Source organism: Vipera berus (assembly GCF_964194415.1).
Source record: "Vipera berus genome assembly, chromosome: 10".
NCBI lineage: Eukaryota > Metazoa > Chordata > Lepidosauria > Squamata > Viperidae > Vipera > Vipera berus.
This window is the reverse complement of record NC_138213.1, coordinates 19,293,442-19,314,423: the sequence shown is the minus strand read 5'-3', so window position 1 is coordinate 19,314,423 and position 20,982 is coordinate 19,293,442. Positions and strand designations below refer to the sequence as shown.

Here is a 20,982-nt window from a genome sequence, read left to right as displayed (position 1 = left end):
CGGGACGGTTTTGCCATTGCCGGCAATGGAGTCAGTGTGGCTTCTGGATGACACGTCCGGCCCGCAGGCTGGCAGTTTGACACCCCTGCTCTAATAGAACTAATAGCCTAAATTCCACCACATATAATCCTTTTAAAAATATCAGGCGTTTCAAACATTGAAATATGCTCTAGATGTTATCTATTGCACAGACAGGATACTCAAAATGCCTTATAAATGCTTGATAAATAAGTATCTTTATTATACAGAAAGTTGTATTTTCAAAGCAATTGCAATTCTGGCATATGTCACAAATTTACCTATGTTTACATTATAGTGAACATGTACTTTAATATAAAGTGACTTGCTCACTGTTAAAAGCCGAACTGCTCTTTCTATATTGTAGAGATTCCCACAAGGTAACAGTTTATTCCAACACATTTCATTAAAAAAATTAACTATGTTTTCACCTTAGATAAGGTATAAACATTAACAGTTGCAAAGAGTTACCTTACAAATTCCATCTTGCTAGTTGTCAACAAACAGTTGAGGAAATATTCCCAGAACCCATATATATTAATTTACCGCATAGAAGCATTCCTGTCTGAGATCAGGGACAAAAGATATCATTTATTTAAGATCTTTTAAGATGCATACTCCCCTTCCCTTTCTTAGCACTTAAAGCTATTTGAATAGCATAACAATGAAGTGTTTTGCCCATTGGAGGAAACCACTGATTTTAAAGTTTGTTTCACAACTGCAAGTTTAAAAAAAATTACATAACAGGACAATTAGACATACTTACAAGTCACAGTATTTCAGTTTCAGAATGTTGTTCTGAGGTTTGTACTGCCACGCACAGTATAGGCAGTGCAAAAAGCTTCAATTTCGAGTTTTCAGGTAAAAAAAAAAGGTTTTCGGATGAGTCTTGCAGTATATACACTGTAGTATTTGCTTTGTGAAAGCCAGCAATCCAAATATGGTGTAATTTTAATTCAGAGCAGAAAACAGACCACCAGTGTACTTAAGAAAAGCCAAGCGAAACTTTTTCCCCTGCAAACAGTGGGTTTACTTTTCAATTTTGCAATTGTCTAGCATTGGGAGATTGGCAGGAGGGCTCCTAAATCATGGTTTCCGCCCAAACAGTTAAGCTTGTATGTTAAGTCATTGAATCTCCCCAAACTGCGTTCAAAATGCATGTTAGCAGCCAGTTTCAGGCAGAACTTGCGATCATCTTTTCCCGTCTTCCCTCATGATCAGAAACATTTTGCTAGAATAGTTTGCTGCAGAAAAGTGAATTTAAGTAAATCAAAAAAAGAGAGACATACAAACTGCTTTTTTGCTTTGCACATGTAGGCTAGTAGTCTACTAATACAAACATTATGAAGTTCAAGGTCACTGTGGAGCAGGGCTAATTAAGGTAGTTTTAGCAAGCACCAATGATTAATTTCCAGAAACTATATCCCGAAAATGGCAGCCACGTTTCTTCCTCGCTTCCTCCCAGAGTAATGCAACCATTACAAGATTTGTTGCTTGACTGAAACAACTTGTCTTCATTGGGGAAAAAATAATAAATTGGGGGAAACAGGGATATAAGGTGAGCAGAGATGGAGCAAATAAATTACCCTGAGGTACAGTTCTAAGCTGGTTCAGAAATAATCCTATCTTCAAGACAGCCAACATCCAATTAGCAGCAAAGCCTCTTCTGCTCAGGGATCAGGCTTGGAAGACAAGGAAGACGCCTACTGCCACTTGTAGATTTTCACCATCTTCTCGGTCAAAGTAGCAAGAAAGCTGTTGCGATTCACCTCAAAAGGACAGACATCCAACACAGGGAGATCAGCGGGCATTTTCTGAAGCAGAGTCCCACTTCCTGCATCCCAGAGCTTCAGGATGAAGAGAAAAAAGGCCATAATTCACCACACGTCTCACTGGGCAAGACACGGATCCACAAACTGCACAGTTTTACAGGAATTGCCACTTCCTAATAAAGCCACCCTCTTTCCCTGTCCCCTGATAAATGGTTGTTGGAAGATTTCAGACTAGACTAGAACAATAAAGACCAAATAAAATAGAAAAATCAGCCACCCGCCCTTCTCGCCTCTAATAAAAGAGTATTGCGTGTGTGCCTCACAGCTGAGTTCATCGTTTTCCTCCCAGTCTCCTATCGATAAGGAAATAAATGCAGAGGACAGACAGCTCCAGTCCCAGCTCAGGCCTTTGCCACACAAGCGGCTCTCCGGTGGCAGGGATGTCCATTGTGGCAATTACAACACACTTGTACCCTCCCTCTATCACGCCATGGTTTTTGTGACTTACAGTGGCGGAAGAAGAAAAATAATCAGTACCAAACACTACCAGCAAAAGGCCAAGTTGTTATCCAAAATTAAGACCATACCATGGCAGAGTTTGAGGCCTCGTCCCCCGCACACACAAGGATGCTGCCGTCATCTTCAGGACTTTGAAAAATGGCATTTTTGGTTAAGAGTTTGCACGTTGGGCCTGCGGTAAGAGTCTGAATGGGGTTGCACGAACAGACAATTTCATCATCTCTGTCTGTCAGCCGAGTAGATGTCAGCTCCATCACCACACACTGCAAACAGTTGTTGTTTCTGTCTGTGAAAGGGCGAAAAGTGAAAAAAAAAGTTACAAAGTCGGAAAGTATCCACACACAACACTGCAGAAGCACTGAAATGAGATTCCTGTTCGATGGATGTTTGACTTCCTTAAGATGCTGCTTGTCTGCAGGCTGAGATCATGGCTTTATTCTACTCTGAATGCCAAGGTAGGGCTTAATGCCTACTACACAAGTGGCGTTAGTAACAATCTCTGTAAGTTTGCTAGTAAAGCAGGATTCCAAACTGGGGGAAAAGAGAAAGTCAGATTTAGCACAAAGCTCTGTCTCTACTGGAGCTATAATTCTTAACATTTCCAGGCGGTGAGAAAGACACATTGACAGGGGATTCTGGGACTGTGAAGGATGCCATGTTGGAAGAGGACGGGACTGTGGTTGTGTCTGAGGTGGAAGCAATGGCCATGCGGAGTAAAGGAGAGCTCAGGCTATGACCAGGCACGTACATGAAATGAGTGTCTCCTCCATCTTCAAATCAAATAGGAGGCAGCCAGAATAGTGGCCAAAATGTACTACCAGCAATGCACTGCAGTCCAAAGTCACCCTCCTCTTTATAAGTAACAGAACCCAACGTGAACAAATGCTGTCAAGAGGGAGGTTACACCATCTGGTTAAATGGAAAGGGAAAGGGAGAGAAAAAACCCCCAAAATGCTCTCCTGGGGAGGATTCTGTGTCCCGATTCTATGCATCCGCTGGGCCAATCCTAGCCCTGAGCAAAAACATCAATGGGTGACAACTTACTGGGCCTGAATGTTGCAAGGCAGTGCCGCGTGCTGGCTTCCGTCTGAAGGTCAATGCAACCTCCGGGTTCAAGGAGGAGATCATGAGGTTGGTAGGAATTGCTAGACTTCTGCTCCCAAAAACAGGCTCCTTCCAGCGTTCCAGACACCAGCCCACCATATGGTAGTGAGGCTGAAGCCATTCGAGGAAGGTAAGATAAGGATACCACAGGACACCTGACGGGGCATCAAAAAAAAACAACAGCAAAATCAGTATTACCAGGCCATTATCTCTGGTTGCTTACTCTTCCTAAAATGAAAATCTTCATAGGAATGTTTAAAAATGATTTCAAAGAGGGATGAAAATTAGAAACCGTCTGACTTAATACTAATGTTGTTAAGGCTGAAATCCCCTGCTTATTTCAGATTAAGCATTACTAAACACTGCAGAGATAAGAAGGGTAACTTGATTCACATCACTCACAACTGCTCAGAACTACTACAGGCAGGATAAATGTCCTCCCCAACTTTATCCTCACTGTATTCTTTCCAATTCCCCACCCGTGAGAATGCTAATATTTGCAGTGGCTTAAGAAGTGGAAGTGCATCTATGGCAAGATTACTTCCGACATTAGCTAGTCTGAGGCCTTTTGCTCTCATCAGTTGGGAGATTTATTTGGATCACAGCAAGGGGTGTATATCCTGTATCCAAGTCTTCCAAGCAATTTTTTGTCAACAAACATGTTCCCAGCCTACGGCATGAAGGATTTTTCCAATAATACACAGCCTTAGAAATGAACTCATCACAGAGATATTTTAAAATCTTCCACGGTCTCAGTTTAGTCTTTGGAAAGCAAAGTTATCTTATGAAACCCATACCTGGACTTCTGTGGAGCCAGTTCCTGGACGTGGGAGTTTGTGTCCCGCAGATCATAGACCAGGATAGATCCATTAGCCAGCCCAGCGTAGACGTAGTTGGTGTCGTCAAGACACCAGCAGCAGCACCAGATGGGGCGGCTAGCATTATAGGTCTGTACAACTGTGTTTGTGGTTAAGCTGAGAGAAGAGAAGAACTTCTCAGTATTCTGCACCCATTCTTGCCCTGGCCCTCTTCCCTTGGCCCATTACTATTCAACAGCAATAATGGCTACCATACAGGCTGGGAGACCATTTCCCAAAAAAGACCGCAGGCCAATTCCCTGAGCCACGCAGCCTTTTCACTACCAGTAGAACCGCAGGGCTGGAAGGGAACCTGAAGGTCTTCTAGTCTAACCCCCTGCCCAAGACAGGAGTCCTTATACTATCCTGGAGAAATGGCTGCCCAATTTTGTTCTTAAAAACCTCCACCGATGGAGCACCACAACTCCAGGAGGCAAGCTATTCCACTGATTCATTGTTCTCACTGCCAGGAAACTCCTCCTCATTTGCAGGTTGGGTCTCTCTCTGACGAGCATCCACCCTCAGGTGCTTTGGAGAATAAATCAACCCCCTCTTCCCCCGGGACCGCCCTCCACTATTAGAAGCCTTCTCTTCATTAAGCTAAGCATGCTTAGTTCATCTTACGATTTAGCCTCCAGGCCTCTTATCGTCTTTGCTGCTCTTCTCTGCACACTTTCTAGAGCATCAGCATCTTTTTTGGTATTGTGGTAACCAAAACCGGACACAGCATCCCAAGAGTGGCCTCCCTCGGGCAGTATAAAGTGGTGCCATCACTTCACGCAGTCTTGAAACGATCCCGGCTTTGGTGCCGCCTAGGATTCCGTTGCCTTTTCTGGCAGCTGCAGCACACTGCTGGCAAACACTTAAGCTGTGACCCACCAGGACACCTAGATACTGCCTATCCTCTAGCTATGCGTTTGGTTTTTCTTCCCCAAATGCAGGACCTTACCTTGTAGGTACCGTGATTACCCGAAAGCAAACCCTAGTCAAAAAGTAAGCCCCAGATGAATTTCGGGGGGTGGGCCTAATATAAGCCCTCCCCCAAAATTAAGCCCTAGCGTGAGGCGGGGTGAGTCAGCCCAGATCTTCCGTGCAATCGCCCCTCCCGCAGCCAGCCTGCCAGGGCCTTTCGTCAGCACCACCGGGTGGAACTGGCTACGGCCGGCCCCATCCTCTCCGTCCCACCGTCTGCTTGCCTGCGGCTGCAACGAACCAAACCCTCGGCGAGTCCCGGCTTCCGCCGCCCTGCCTGCTGGCCCTAATGCCGCTGGGACATTTCTTGGCCACGTCGGGTGCCGTGCAGCCGCCAAGTGGCTGCCCATGTTGCTGGCCTCGCGGGGCTCTTTGCCCTCCACCTGCTTGCCTACTTGGTGCTTCAGGCACTGGACTAAGGGCTGAACCTGTCGCTCTTCGGGCCCTGGCGGGCACTGCACCCTCATACCAGCTGCTCCTGCCAGATTGCCTTCTGCCTGGCCAGTGGCTGCCGCCGCCACCAATAACAAGGCAAAGCAGGTGGGGGGGGTGGAGTTGCTTCCCTCCGCCTGCCGGACACCTGCCGAAGCCATGCAGGGTAAGGCTCACACACACACACACACACACACACACACACACACATACACACACACACCCAGATGCCCTCGCCTCCCCAAGCGTTTTTTTTACTAACTTCTTGATCTCGCGAGAAGTTAGAAAGTCTGATTGAACTTTTTTTTTTGGTCCCACAAACACAGCGAAGGCGGAGAAGCGAACGGAGAAACGCACCGCGGCTGAAAGGCAGGTCAGTAAAAAAAAAATGCTTGGGGAGGCGAGGGCATCTGGGGGGGGCTTGGTTCGTTGCAGCTGCAGGCAAGCAGACAGTGGGATGGAGGGCGGGACTGGCAGCAGCTGGTTCCACCGGCAGCCACTGGTGAAGGGCCCTGCCAGGCCAGCAGCAGTGGGAAGGGGGAGGTGCTCTGACGATCGCACAAAAGATCTGGGTTGACTAGCCTAGCGTCAGGCACGGCACCCTTTCCGCCACCAGTACCGTACCTGGTCCACCACCACACTTTCGCCGCCGTGTCACTTCTCCAACCCATGCATAGGCCCCGCCCCACCCCCTCATGGCCTCCTGGTGCCGGTAAGCCCTCCCCAAAAGTAAGACCTTCTGCTTATTTCAGAACCCAAAAGGCAGGGTCTTACTTTCAGGGAAACACAGCACTCACCTTGTGAGCCTGAGCGTGTGGTCCAAAGAAGCAGACAAGAGCAAACCATCCGCCCGGTTGCTGAAGGCCAGGCCCCGGATCTGCTTGCTGTGGATGGGGATGTACTGACTGTTCTTCAGGTTGACAGCGCTCATCATCTTAATTCCGTAACCTCAGACGCAGAAAAGGCCAGTTAGCAGAATCCTCCCTTTCCTTGTTTGGTTAAGGCAGCCGCCAGGCATCCCCCCCTCCCCTCTTTCTAGCCCCAAGGCCTCGCTTTAGTGACCGACTCACCGGGAAGGAGAGCGCTCTGCGGAGAGGGCTGTGAGATCACAAGGCAGCTCAAGGGGTCGCAGTAGGCCATCACCCGGCAGCTGCCCATCTGAGAGACCAGAAAGGCCCTCTCGAAATGGTACTTGTGCTGGCCCTGGCTGGAGGAGAGGCAGCCGGGGAAGCAAGAGCGAGCACTGCTGGAGGGCTGGGAGGAGGAGCTGGCGCTGTGCCTGACCAGCAAAGCCTTCAGCTCCTGCAGCAGAAGGGGAGGCAGAAGGGAGCGTCAAGTCGGGCCCAGAGAGCCGGCTGTCTCTGCCCCAGTCCTTCTCAACCTGGCCCACTGGGAGAGGTGCCAACTTCAACTCCCGAATTCTCCAGCCGGCATTCCGGGAGCTGTAGTTCACACCTCTTACAGGTGGCAAGGTTGAGAAACACAGTTCTACACAAAGGGCAATGAGAGGGCTAACTGAGCCCCTCCAGGCCTTTTTAAGATCAATTCTCAGAAACCCCGTCCAGTTAATATACAGACTAGTTCTGTGGAAATTGCAGCCCAACCGGGTTTAACCAGGGCTTCAAAGCACTCAATTTAACAAATCTTCCAAGTTCAGAAAAGAAAGACGTGTAGCCTGAGAGAATATTAGGAGAATATTTCAGTGAATGGACTGAAACGGATGATCTTTAAAGGAATCAATTCCCCCCCCCAGCTCTAATCCAACAAATAGAATATTATTAAATATGTGTCAGTGAACCATCGCCCCCAACTAAACAATAGTTTGCCTAAATTCAAATTCTGAAAGAACGAAAAAGAAGACACTTCCTTGCATTCCTGCCTTCTCCCCTTAACCCCAGCTAAGATCAAGAATCCCCAAGCTTTCTGCATAGCTGCACATTTGTGAATTTCCAGATGGATCACTTCTTCCTATTTCTTCAACTTCCATTTAAAAAAATAGTTGCAAATCACTAGTTTAAAACATTCTTTCTCCCCCACCTCCAAGAGTAAATTCCAGATAAGTAAAGGGCCATATATTTTATAGATCTCTTATTTTTTAATGATCAGCTTAAAGGAGGGGGTTTTTTTGCCTAGTCAGGAAAACCCTAAACAAGGAAGAGTAATTTTGTTAAGTTGTAGATGAACTTTCTTCATTAGTTAGACTAATGTTTGGGGCCAGCAGTTATAAATAAGAGCCTTGGTGGAGCAGTGGGCTAATGCCTCCTTAAGTAACACCAGCTGCCTGCAATTAGTGCAGGTTCGCATCCCACCAGGCTCAAGGTTGACTCAGCCTTCCATCCTTCTGAGGTAGGTAAAATGAGGACCCAGATTGTTGGGGGCAATAAGCTGACTTTGTAATAATGCCGCTTGGGGGGGCGAAAGCCCTAATAAGCAGGCATATACATAGAATGAAGGCTACTGCTAAGCACATTGGTTTGTGCTTAAATTGTAAGCCGCCCTGAGTCTTCGGAGAAGGGCGGGATATAAATGGGATTAAAGTAATAATAAAAAAATAAATAAATGTTAACTTACAATGGGCTCAACTAATACGGCTTTTTAATTCTCTGTACTATTCCAAAATTCAGATGCCATTGATTGGCCAAGTGGCATAACCAGACTAACTGCCATCTCCTCCAATCCTCTACAGAGCCTCAGACCTGCCTTGTTCCATTCTCCCAAACTGATCAAGCAATATTGATCCGTGCCAAGCGATTCCTTCCCTCCTCCATTTGGATACTTTGAATCTGGCTTTAAGGGTGCCAAGAGAAACTTAGCCTGGCCAGTTTGTGTGGGCCACATTATGCAGACATAGGTGCCAAGCCTTGTACAGGGCTTTGTAAGTTAAAAACAGCATTTTCAATTGCACCTAGAGGCCAACTGTTAACCAATGCAGCAACTGTAAAACAGGTGTTGTCTGCCTATGGCCATTTTGATTCTCCTATACGCGAGTGGGCACATTTTGTATGAATTGCAGTTTCCGGGCAGCCTTCCAAGGTACCTCACATACAACATGCAGGAATTATCGTGATCCAGACTTTGATTTCTAATAATTGAAAGTGAGACTGGAACACTTTAAGGATATGCTTGAGATGCTGGCCAGCTATCGCCATTATCTTCTCCAGGAGTTTACAAAATATGTTGGTCCTCAACTTACAACCACAACCGAGCCCAAAATTTATGTTGCTAAGTGAGAAGTTGTTAAGTGAGTTTGGCCCCATTTTACAACTTTTCTTGCCACCTTTGTAAGTGAACCACTACAGTCGTTAAGTCAATGTGGCTTCCCGACTGACTTTGCCTCCCAGAAGGTTGCAAAAGGGGATCACGTGACTTTGGGACCGTCCTGCAACCGTCCTAAACATGAGTCAGTTGCCAAGCCTCTGAACTCTGATCGCATGTCCATGGGGATGCTGCAATGGTCATAAATGTGAAAAATGGCCATCAGTCAATTTTTTCAGCCATTGTAACTTCAAACGGTCAGTAAGCAAATTGTTGTAAGCTGAGAACTACCTGTTTATAAAATCAAATAATTTTTTTTACAGATAATAGTTTAGTGCCTGTTTCTCCTTTTATTCTTCTCTTAGTTTAATTAGCACACAATATTGTTAAAAATTAGGTATATCGTAAGGAATAGTTAAAGAGAGGAAACAGTGATGAAATCATCTACATCATTGTGCCACACTTTTATTTAATCTCAGTTTTTAACATCAGGGATTTCCAACTTTTCTGCCTGGCTGACCCTCATAAGCGTTCTGGAAAAAGGGCAACCAAAAGGGGTACATTTCTTCACCGAATGGCAGCCACGGGGGGCAGACCCAGCCACAAAGCATCCACTGACCAGAATGCTTATCAGTTCACTAGCCCTTCCCTTCCTTGCTCCATTCATGTGCTCCAAAGCTTAATTTAATTATACTTTCCCCTGTGAGGTAAGCATTTCATCTAGAACACCACTGACATTTTCCTAAGAAGCTTGTCAAAGTTCACTGGTGGTTAGGGCACCAGGCTAGAAACCAGGAGACTGCGAGTTCTAGTCCCGCCTTGGGCATGAAAGCTGGATGGATGGATGACTTTGGGCCAGTCAATCTCTCTCAGTCCAATCCATCTAATAAGGTTGTTTTTGTGGGGAAAATAGGAAGAGGAACAAGTGTTAGTTATGTTTGCTACCTTGAGTTATTTATAAAAATAATAAAGGCAGTAAAGGCAGGAAGGAAGGCAGGAAGGAAGGCAGGAAGGAAGGAAGGAAGGAAGGAAGGAAGGAAGGAAGGAAGGAAGGAAGGAAGGAAGGAAGGAAGGAAGGAAGGAAGGAAGACTGGCAAGCCCCAAGGAATGTCTCTGTGGATCTCTCTGCTCCTTGGCAACCATGGAGAGTCCACAAGAATCTCTCCCACGCGTGCCTTTTTTTTCCCCCCCAAGGAGCATGTGGAAAAGAGACGAACTACAGATAGTCCTCGACTCACAACAGTTCATTTTGTGACCGTCCAAAGTTATCACGGCACTGAAAAAAGTGATCTGTGACCGTTTTTCACAGGTACCTTTGCAGCACCCCCATGATCAGGTGATCAAAATTCAGAGGCTTGGCAACTGGATCATACTTATGACCATTGCTGTGTCCTAAGGTCACCTTTTGTGACCTTCTGACAAGCAAAGACAATGGGGAAGATTCAATAAAGAACCGTGTTATTAACTTATTTAACTACAGTGATTCACTTAACAACTGAGGCAAGAAAGGTCATAAAATGGGGCAAAACCCACTTTAACAATAGAAATTTTGGGCTCAATTGTGGTCATACATCCAGGACTACCTGTACAGACGCCCTGCCTGAATGACTGAAGCTAATCTTACCTGTACTTGCTGCTTCAGTTTGCTACATTCCTCTGTCATGACCTGCAGCTGAAGGCGACTCTGTGCCGATTCCAGTTCCGCTTTCCTTCGCAGGACTTGTTCCTTTTCTAAAGAGCTATGACAAAAAAAAGGGACAGATCTGGTTAGAATTTTGGATGGGAGATCACCAAGAATTCCCAGACTGTAGACTGAAAAACGGAGAAAACATCACAGAAGGAAGCACTGACACATTATTTTCCTATGGATTCCAAGGAAGCTACTTTGGTCTAATAATGATAAAGGTCCCCAATCTTTCTTGATTGGCGTCCCGGACGGAAGGGGCAGGAGCCTGTACATGTGCGTGCACCGCAAACGGGGCCGCAACGTTAGCACTGTATGTTACAATATATACAGTACAGTATGATTCTGACAGCAGAGCTATTTTTAAAAAAAAATGCACTGGGGGTTATTTTGGCCTAAAAGCAAGGTAAAAGTGTTTCATGTAGACTTCAGTAACAAAATGCTACAGAACATTTCTGCAGACAGACATCTAAATCTTATGCATGTAACTGCTGAATAAACAAAACTGGCAAGATTAATCTGAGCTATGATGTTACAATAGTGGAAATGTCTACAAATCCATGGTGGCCTAGTTTTTCTGGAAGAAGTTAAAAGTTAACCAAGTTACAAAGTCTATAAAAGTGTCAAGAACAAAAACTCCCTTGACTTTTATATTCTTCATGTCATCTGAACCCCAACTATTTGCTAACTTATGATTAAGCAACCATTGGATTTCCAGAATAAGAAGCAGGATCGTTCCCATAGAAATATTGTTGCTGTTACCAAGGGAAAGAATTCTACTCCTCAGCATATCCTACCTAGAATAGCTTCAATACTTATCAAACCACCACCCATCTTTACACACCAGTTAATACAGTAAAACCTTTGTCAGTGCAGGTGGCCAACGGCCATAGAAAACATTTGACCTCAATCTGTTGTTTCTCAGTGCAACGTTCAGTGACAGATTTAATGCTAATCAGAGTCTATACATACTGCAGATGCATCCACTTAAATCATTAGTAAACTTAGCTTGAAATCATTTTTTGAGTTTAGATACCAGGTTGTTTTCATGCTTTGCTGCCTGATCTAGACTCAAAGATTAATCAGGTACAATAAAATTACTACAGGGTTTGCTTGATCTCCTAGACATAACTTGTAATTGTATGCGTAATTTCATTTATTTGTTACATTTATAGAGGTAGTCCTCAACGTACAACCACAGTTGAGCGCAAATTTTTTGTTAAGTGAGACATTTGTTAAGTGAGTTTTGCCCCATTTTATGACCTTTCTTGCCACAGTTGTTAAGTGAATCACTACAGTTGTTAAGTTAGCAATCATGGTTAAGTGAATCTGGATTCCCCACTGGCTTTGCTTATCAGAAGGTCGCAAGAGATCTCATGATCCTGGGACAGTCATAAATATGAGTCAGTTGCCAAGCATCCAAATTTTGATCGGGATGCTGCAACAGTTGTAACTGTGAAAAAGGGTCATAAGTCACATATTTCAGTGCCGTTATAACTTTGAACGGACACTAAGATGTTCCCCAGAGCAGGTGCAACGGGAAAAAAGGTCCTTCTCTTGGACCCCACTAGCTGGAATAATCAGGCTGACAGGACGCGCAGCACGTCTCCTTGGCTGGCACAGGTGGGGCAGGCCAATCCCAGTGAGGTGAGACAGTCCCTCAAGTAGCCTGGACCCAGGCCATGAAGGGCTTTAAAAGCCATCACCAACACCGTGAATTGCACCTGGAAGTAAGTTGGCAGCCAGTGCAGCTCACGGAGCAGTGGTGCTACATGGGCCATTCTTCAGGCGCCAAGAACAGCCTGCACCATTGCACTCTGCATTAGCTGTGGCTCCTGAATGCTCTTCCAAGAGTAGCCCCACGTAGAGCACGTTACAGTAGTCCAGCCATGAGATGACAAGGGCCTGAATGATTGAGCGCAGGAACTCCTGATCCAGGAAAGGCCACAACTGGTGCAGAACCCAAAGTTGCACAAAGACTCTCCTAGCCCCAACTGCCAGTGGCTCGTTAAGCAGGAGTTGAATGTCCAGAGGAACCCCCCCAAGATGCAGACCAGATCCATGTGGAGTAGTGCAACCCCATCCTGAATTAAAGATGACAAAGTCCCAGATCTCAGGGCCTCAGGCATCCAAAGCCATTCGGTCTTGCCAGGGTTCAGTCAAAGCTTGGTACCCACCCACCCCCCATCAAGGCCCCTAACGCTTCACTGAAACACAAAGAAACAACCTGAGGGAGGCTGGGCTGATCTATTCTGAGCACAACACATTTCAATAAAACATTATTTTGCCCTGATCTCTGACCATAAATGTACATACAGTTTCGTGTAGGAAACGAAGGTAATCTAGCATCAATACCTCTTCATGTTTTCCTGTTCGGTGGTGTCCAGTGCTTTCAGAGTACGGGCATAAAGGACAACAATATCTGTGCGTTTGGCTTTCTTATTGCACTAAAACAAAACACAAAATGAAAGTGAGTCACTCTCTGGCACATAATCTATTGCTCAGTTATGGTGGTTTGGAGTAAGAACGGAGAATCAAATTTGTATGTTTACTTATCATCAGGGTAAAAGGTAAAAGTAAAGGTTCCCCCGCACATGCGTGCTAGTCGTTTCTGACTCTAGGGGCCGGTGCTCATCTCCGTTTCAAAGCCGAAGAGCCAGCGCTTGTCCGAGGACGTCTCCGTGGTCATGTGGCCGGCATGACTAGACGCCAAAGGCGCACGGAACGCTGTTACCTTCCCACCGGAGTGGTCCCTGTTTTTCTACTTGCATTTTTACGGGCTTTCGAACTAGTAGGTGGGCAGAAGCTGGGACGAGTAACAGGCGCTCACTCTGCTACGCGGCACTCAGGATTCGACCCACCAAACTGCCGACCTTCTGATCGACAAGCTCAGCGTCCTAACCCACTGAGCCACCGCGTCCCTATCATCAGGGTAGCAGTCCTATATTTTTCTTTACGTTCCTGGATGTCCTCCTGTGTACTGCTCAGATAGCATCCTTCAGAATGGAACTTTTGTTATTGTGCCAACTCTGCCTAGTAGTGACTAACTGGTCACAGAATTCAGGCCTTGAGAGGAGAGGACTTGGGGATATAGCTGCTACCCCAATGCATTTCCCCCCCCCTTTATTTGGGCTCTTCTGCTAATGTCTGTGCACTTTTAAACTACTTTGGTAAATTTACCAAGTAAGAGAACCTTATGTTAACTTTGCTTGTCAAAAGATTGCAAAAAGTGGTAACATGACTTTGGGACACAGGAATGGTCATAAGTATGAACCGGTTGCCAAGCATCTGAATTTCGATCACATGATCATGAGGATGCTACAAAGATTGTAAATGTGAAAAAATGGTCATGTCACTTTTTTCAGTGTAACTTTGAACGCTCACTTAAATGAACTGTTGCAAGTCGAGGACTACCCGTATTTAAATGTACCATGAAAAAAATAGCTAAAGCCAAAATATTCTAATACATTTAGAATGTACTAGTACAGGGCTTTTCAACCTTTTCACCCATTGTACCACTTTTAGGATATGGCAACATCCGAGTACCACCAGTCGCCTAGCAAGGGGTCAAAAACCTGATGACCAAAAAAAAAGGGGAAAAAGTGATGAAGTACAGGTAGTCCTCGACTTACAACAGTTCACTTAGTGACTGTTCAAAGTTACAATGGCACTGAAAAAAGTGCCCCCCAAGCCACAGCCAAGTAAGACACCTGCCTGCCTGCCTGGCGGCGCTCTTCCTCCTGTCCGAGGTTTTCATTGTTGTGAGCATTTCTGTTGAGGATTGGCAGTGGGGGTGGGGTGGGGGGTGTTTGGTTTTTATTCCCCCCCCCCCGTCTGGTGGGTGGTTGCAGCAGGTTTTGGTCACTTCACATGACCCTGGGACACTGTGACCGTCATAAATATGAATCAGTCGCAAAGCATCTGAATGTAAATCACAAGAACTTGGAGATGCTGCAACATTCCAGCTGACCGGCGCTTCTTCTGGGCTCAGCAAAAGTGCCAGGATCAGCACCGAGCTCCAGCTGGAGCCTGGCGTTGATCCTGGCGCTTCCGCTGAGCCTTGCAGCTCCAGCCATCTCTCACTCTGGCTTGTGTGGTGCTGCCACTGGTTCAGCTCATTCCCCTCCCCCGCTACCACTTTTCTAGGATGGTCGCGTACCACCTGCCAGGTGCCAATGTACCACAGGTGGTACCCATACCACTGGTTGAAAAGCCCTGTAGTAGTAGCTGAGCTAAAACTAAAAATTGTTTTTTCAAATTGGCAAAAGTCACTTAAAAACCCTGCAACCACTCTCCTTAACTTATTCCTTTTTATTGCCAAGTCTTCCTTGCTCAAAGACTTTTACCTGGGGGCATTTGCCCACTTGACCCTTCAGCCACCGCTGAATGCAGCTGTAGCCAAAGAGGTGCCCACAGCGCAGTGCAGCGAGACGATGCTCCCCAGCATTGGTCCACTCTTCAAAGCAGATGGCACAGGTGTCCCCACTGTCCTCTTCCAAAGTAACCTGAGAGTCCCCCGGATTCCTTTTCTTTAATGGAGTTGTCTGGAAAAAAGAAAATACGGGAGGTAGCTCAGGTAAATGATGGGCCGGGTATTCAACTTCACCTTCTCTCACCTTCTTTGGCTGGGAAGCAGTGACTCTCGAATCAGGATGCTCTATCTCATTAGAATTATCTCCAGGAGGCTCCATTTGATTTGAGACAATTACTAAGAGGAAAAACAAAGGAATATTTCACATAAGGAAAACAAAACCTATCTATATGAAAGTGCAGCCCTACCAATAAGCCATTTCCATTTTAGAGAAGAGGCAAAGAGAATTAGCAAGTTATTTTCCTATAATTCAAAACCACAAAAAACTCAGGCATAAGCATAGAGTTCAAGACAGACTTAATCAGACTATTTTACATACAAGTTACATACAAATATACAAACGAATTAGTAACAGATCATTGCCGCACAGCAAAGGCAATGCCAGACACAAAATAAACTGCCTTTGCCCAAGAATTTTAATCTTAGCTCAGCCAATTTCTTAGAATTCCTGGATACAAAATATGATCCATCCTATGTGACAGGAGATCCGAAGGAAGAGCGATGTCTATTAGGTTTGGTCAAAACAGTCAAGATGGCATCCACAGCAGACTAATCAAAGTTCTAACTTTTTAATGTGCAATGTGAGCAGAGCTTCACTTATGCCATTGCGGCCGCCCTTGATTGGTTTTGAGCAAATCCTGTGGACTGAATAAATGAGACTGAAGCTCATGAAAATGCCACACAAATAAACAGATTACTCTGAGCAATGATGGGCAACATGTCCCGAGTCATTTACATATACTTAGATTTTCAAAGATGTACAAACAATGCAAACCTTCCAAGCCAATTAGAGGTATTTCCTCTGAGCTTCTTGCTGGTCCCTCGTCATCCTCCGTGGGGTTGCTGCTGTCACTGCTGCTCTCAGAGTCACTTAGGACCACTGTTTCATCTGAGCTACTCTCATTGCGGATTACTAGAAGTGATGGTTCCGCTGGTTGGGTCCTATTGACCTGGAAATAACTGACCAATGACGCTGTGGATCTAATCAACACCATGCAAATGTGTATTAGTGTGATATCAGGCAAAATAAACAAACCTGTATTCCAGCAACTAACAGAACTATTCATATTCCCTGAGACATATGATCTCTATCACTAGTTCTCCTCCAAAGAAAATGTACTGTTAAGTCTCATTAATATTTTGATGACAACTGGCTCCAAACCCATGAATACTCCCTCCCTTTTGGTTCATATAAACAGAGAGACAAGATGAAGTAATTCTCAAGGGCTCAAGCAGAAATCACCCACTACTATTTTCTAGGGCCACTGAAGATGGGTGCTGAGGAGCTACTTTATCAATTGTCTAGGAGCATGAGCTAGGCTTAAGAAGCCATAACTAAAGAAGCAGGCATGTAAGCAGAGAGGATAAAAGCCAGGAATCTGTCTAAAATTTTGTTTTCTATTCTATTTTCTATCATGCCCTAGTATTGGATGCTCAAAACCAAGGTAGAAAGCAAAGGTGGCTTACGAGATCTACGTGCCTCAGCAGGCTATAAGTACGTCAATGAGTGACATAAGCTGAACCTGGAAGCGGAAATGGAGTTGACACCCGTGCTTTAGTGTCTTTCAAAGTCTTCTTTTAAAGAATTCTCTGACTGAAATGGAATGAGGAGCCATTCCACATGGATCAAGCCAACTCCCAATACTATTGCCAACATGCCAGGTAAATCTTTGTTTGTTTCTCTAGATTTGTGCAGCTTTCCAAATTCTGTCTTAACCTTCCTCTCCAAATATGGTGACTTCATTTTCTACTAGCAATAGGAGAAACAGGCAGCCACAACTTCTTAACAAGTTTCTCCATCACATCACAATATACCAAACCCATTTCCCCCTCCTCAGGATTTTGGAGTGAAATTGTTGCCTGGGAGACAAGCAGTGACAAAGCACTTTTGTTTGGCATCCCTAGATTTCCACAAAAACATCATTAATCCTTCAAATAATAAATTCAAAGAGTCCAATCTGGGTATCCCAATTTTAACACCAATAAAAATGTTATATGCGCTTCCAGGTTCAGCTTATGCCACTCACTTACAGACTCATAGCCTGTTGAGGCATATAGATTTTGTAAGCCCCCTCTGCTTTCTACTTGGGTCTTCCAGATAAGTGCGGCTAGAGCAGACAAGACATCCAGCTCTGGTCAACAGTGGGGAAATAATTAAGCACACAAATCACTCTCAGCTGAACACCGAAGCACAACAGGTTCTTTAGAATACATGGGAAAAAGGCCCAATGAATTTAAACCACAAAATTTACTAGTTGATGTGATTTGTTCTTTCTCACATGCACACACCCGTCCACACTTACATCCTTCTCAATTAGAGAAATGCCACGCACCAGTTAAAGAGACACAAGTCACCAAGTCTGGATCTAAAAATGACTTAGTGGGCATGCTTCAGGACCCTTCTATCCCCTAAAACTCTTTGCTTTGTTGATTCACAAAACTGGCAGTTATAGGTAGTCCTTGCTTGCAACCACAACTGGGGCCAGAATCTCAGTTTTTGAGTGAAGCAGTCATTAAATGAGATGCTCACTTGACCACTTTGCACAACCCTGGCACTCCAAGTTGCGGTTAAGTGACCAGGTGAATCATTAAACAGACAGAGCAAAAGAACTGCCTGCCAAAGGAAGTAGGCAGCTCCACTCAGCGCATGGAAGGCAACTCCTGTGACAGGGTGCAGGAACAAAGTTTGGATCCCGAGGATCTGAGCTTTGTTTCTGCTGCAGGAGTTCCCCTCCCACGTGCAGAAGAAAATTTCTGTGGCAGGCTGTTGATCTTGATTCTGCTTATATGCCTGGTCCATCCTTAGTTATGCCATCTTCAGCCTCGTCTCACAGAAGGCTTCCTTATTCCACACTTCTGCCAGGCTGCTGAGTGGGTAGCCAGGTCAGAGAAAACATTTCTCCAGAGCTGTTTGGAATGCAAGAGGGTTCCTTCAGATTCAAGGCAAAGACCAGCAGACCAGACTCTGGGAAGGCTGGGAAAGGAACAGAGGAATAATCAACCGGCTCTGCATATCGATTGTTGACCTTGGCTGATTACAGCTTCTCACAAGGCTCAGCTGGGCTTCCATCCCCCCTACTTCTTCCTTACAGTCCAGTCTTTCCCGCTCCCCCTCCTGTTGCTAATGTCAGGCTGTCAGCTCACGAAGCTTGGATAGGAGACGTGCAGCCATGACATAGGGTCACTCCATGACATCCATTCTGGGGTTTTGTTGTTTTTTCCCAAATCTCCTCTCCTCAAACAGGAGCCCAGAGCTCACCTGGTAAATCCTTCCCACCGCTTCTCCCAAGAAAGCTGGACTACAAACCCCATCACAACCTTCCTCCTGGGAGTTTCATAGGGGGTGTTTCCCCAGTATTTCAAGCCACCTGCTCTCCTGATTCTAGCCCCCTCGCAATCTGTGAGATCAAGCATCTCCCTGATCTCAGCGACTGAGCTGTGCAGACTCCCAACTCCCAGAATTCCCCAGCCAGCCCAGCGGCGGCTTTGACGGGCCTGGACTCCAACTCCCAGAATTCCCCAGCCAGCCCAGCGGCGGCTTTGACGGGCCTGGACTCCCAACTCCCAGAATTCCCCACACCTTAAAATTGCCGAGATGGAGGAAGGCGAGGAAAGTATCGGCCGCATCCCAAAACCCAACTGCGGGATTGCGCGTTCAGCCCGCCTCCCCCGAAGTCCCCCACGGAGCGTCCCCTCCGGCTCTCGGCCTGCCGCTTCCCCCGGGCGCGTCCCCGTAGCCCCGGCTAGCCCGCCGAGGATCCGCTGGGCGGGGACGGGAAGGCGGCGGCGGCCGCCAGGCGGTGGGCAGCGCGTGGGGCCCGTTGCCGCTCACCTGGCGCGGGCTGCCCGTTGGGAGGAGGACGACGACGATGAGGAGGCGGCGGCGGCGGACGAGGAAGGCGCCGCGCGAGGCGGGCCGGCCAGGTTCCTCCGGGAGCGACGCGGCCTTCGCGATTCCGCAACCAAGGCGTCCCGAGAGGAGCGGGCGCCCGCCGGACGGCGCCCCGAGGCTCCGTCGCGATCGGCCGCTGCGGACGGCTCCCGCTCGGCGGCCTCGGCCACGGGCGGCAGATCCACCTCCATGCCCTCCTGCGCCATCGGCTCCCCTCAGAGGAGCCCCGCGACGCGCGCGCCGGCCCGCCGCTCAGCCTCCCCGCCTCCTGCCCGCGGGGCCCCCATTGGCCGCCTAGGAGGCGCGCGAAGGCAACGTTTGGTTTCTATTGGATGATACCCTAAACACAGAGGCGCTGCATTGGGTCCCTCGACTGCCACTCCTCTGGGTAGGCTGGGGAAGGGAAAGGGGGGGCTTGGAGGACGCGCATGCGCCTTTTTAAGGCCGACCGGCAACCGCTCGGCGGCTGCTGCGGTTAAAAAAAAAAAGCGGGTTTTCACCCTGACTGAGATGCGGGAGTTGCGTTTGTGCGATTCAGTTCCGCTGGGCGTGAAACACACCGCTAGAATTTTTTTTTAAAAAAGACACTGGAAATACGGTAGCATTAGGGGGGAAAACAGCCAGTTTCCAACAGCAACATTGAATTATTGATAATGATAACTTTATTGTCACTTTGAATGGACACCAATCGGCATACATCAAAATGAAATTTCGTTGCATACAGCTCTCAAAGGGTCACCACCTCCGATATATACTCCTTGTTCGGGGCCCGCTCAAATTTCACATTGTCCATTTTAGTCTCTAGGGCAGGGGTCTTCAAACTTGGCCCTTTTATGACTTGTGGACTTCAACTCCCAGAATTCCTCAGCCAGGCATGCCTGGTTGAGGAATTCTGGGAGTTGAAGTCCACAAGTCATAAAAGGGCCAAGTTTGAAAACCCCTGCTCTAGGGAGTGAACGATGGCAAACAGGACAGATGGAAATGGGGCTTCATGTGGATTAGCCCTCAAGTTAGCTTGTATTCTGACAACCTCGCCTTCTTTCCTTTTTCTGATCCTGACTCTTCCACCCTTTCCTTAAAGAGGCCTTGCTTCTTTTCGCCCCTGGAGCACGCTGCTGCTGCCGCCACCAACTCTCCAAAAGCCTCTCTCTCTTCCTCTGGGCCTGCCGACAGCCTCATCCAGTTCCTTCGCCCCATAAGCTCCAGGTCCTCTCCTCCTCTGCCTACTCTGGAAACAGCCCTGATTTGCAATACAATCCATCACTGGGCCAGCAGTCAGATCTTGCTACTGGTGGAACAAATTCAAACAGTGCCAACGACTTTTAACGGTCTCACCAACAGTTCCAAAACAACCAGAAATTTGCCATGCCAGCAAAGATTGTCGGTCGTATGACGTATGTTACCTTAGTTCCACCATGTTGCTCAAACACATTAAAATCTTCCTGATCATGTGGCCTATAGCCCTTACTATCCCTCCCAAAACTATTTGCCTTCAAGAGCCAATGCAGCCGCAGCCATTCCAGGTGCCGCCATCTTAGATAGAATATACATAATATACAATTAGGGCATTATAAGACAGAAGACATTAGAGAGCAAAGGGTAACAAGAAAGGGAACTGTTATTTTATAGTAGTGAAGGAAGACACACACACACACCCACTCCTCAGATAGAAGAAATCTCGAGGCAGGAAGAAAATTTAATCACAACAGTTTAAATCTTTCCAAAGTAGAAATAAGCCCTCCCCCCAAAAAGGAATTAATTAAATCACGAGTCCTTTTGTCTAGCTCATTTTCAGAACCCCCAGCCTCAATCAAGATAGCCCAAGTGCAAACAAAACAGCTACACAACTTGAACAAACATTGAAGATAAGCTTAACCACAGGAATG

General features: G+C 46.6%; 1 protein-coding gene across 5 annotated transcripts; it reads right to left on the bottom strand.

Annotated features, from left to right (window-relative positions):
* Window positions 1-217: 217 nt before the first annotated feature.
* On the bottom strand, window positions 218-19,354 carry RFWD3 (ring finger and WD repeat domain 3). Of its 5 annotated transcripts, none has more exons than XR_014027453.1 (12): window positions 19,037-19,354; window positions 15,980-16,185; window positions 14,960-15,321; window positions 12,969-13,060; window positions 10,554-10,668; window positions 6,745-6,976; window positions 6,472-6,622; window positions 4,211-4,387; window positions 3,354-3,568; window positions 2,378-2,595; window positions 785-1,865; window positions 218-583 (listed from the first exon to the last, which is right to left on the bottom strand). XR_014027453.1 is itself a non-coding variant. In XM_081335606.1 (12 exons), the coding sequence occupies exons 1-12, from the start codon at window positions 19,300-19,302 to the stop codon at window positions 1,722-1,724; spliced, it is 2,106 nt and encodes a 701-aa protein (XP_081191732.1). In that variant the 5' UTR covers window positions 19,303-19,354; the 3' UTR covers window positions 218-1,721. The 5 variants fall into 5 exon arrangements, 3 of the variants coding, with proteins under 3 accessions (XP_081191732.1, XP_081191731.1, XP_081191733.1); XR_014027454.1 differs by having other exon boundaries at window positions 218-1,262; window positions 1,605-1,865; XM_081335606.1 differs by having other exon boundaries at window positions 218-1,865; window positions 14,960-15,157; window positions 15,230-15,321.
* Window positions 19,355-20,982: the final 1,628 nt, after the last annotated feature.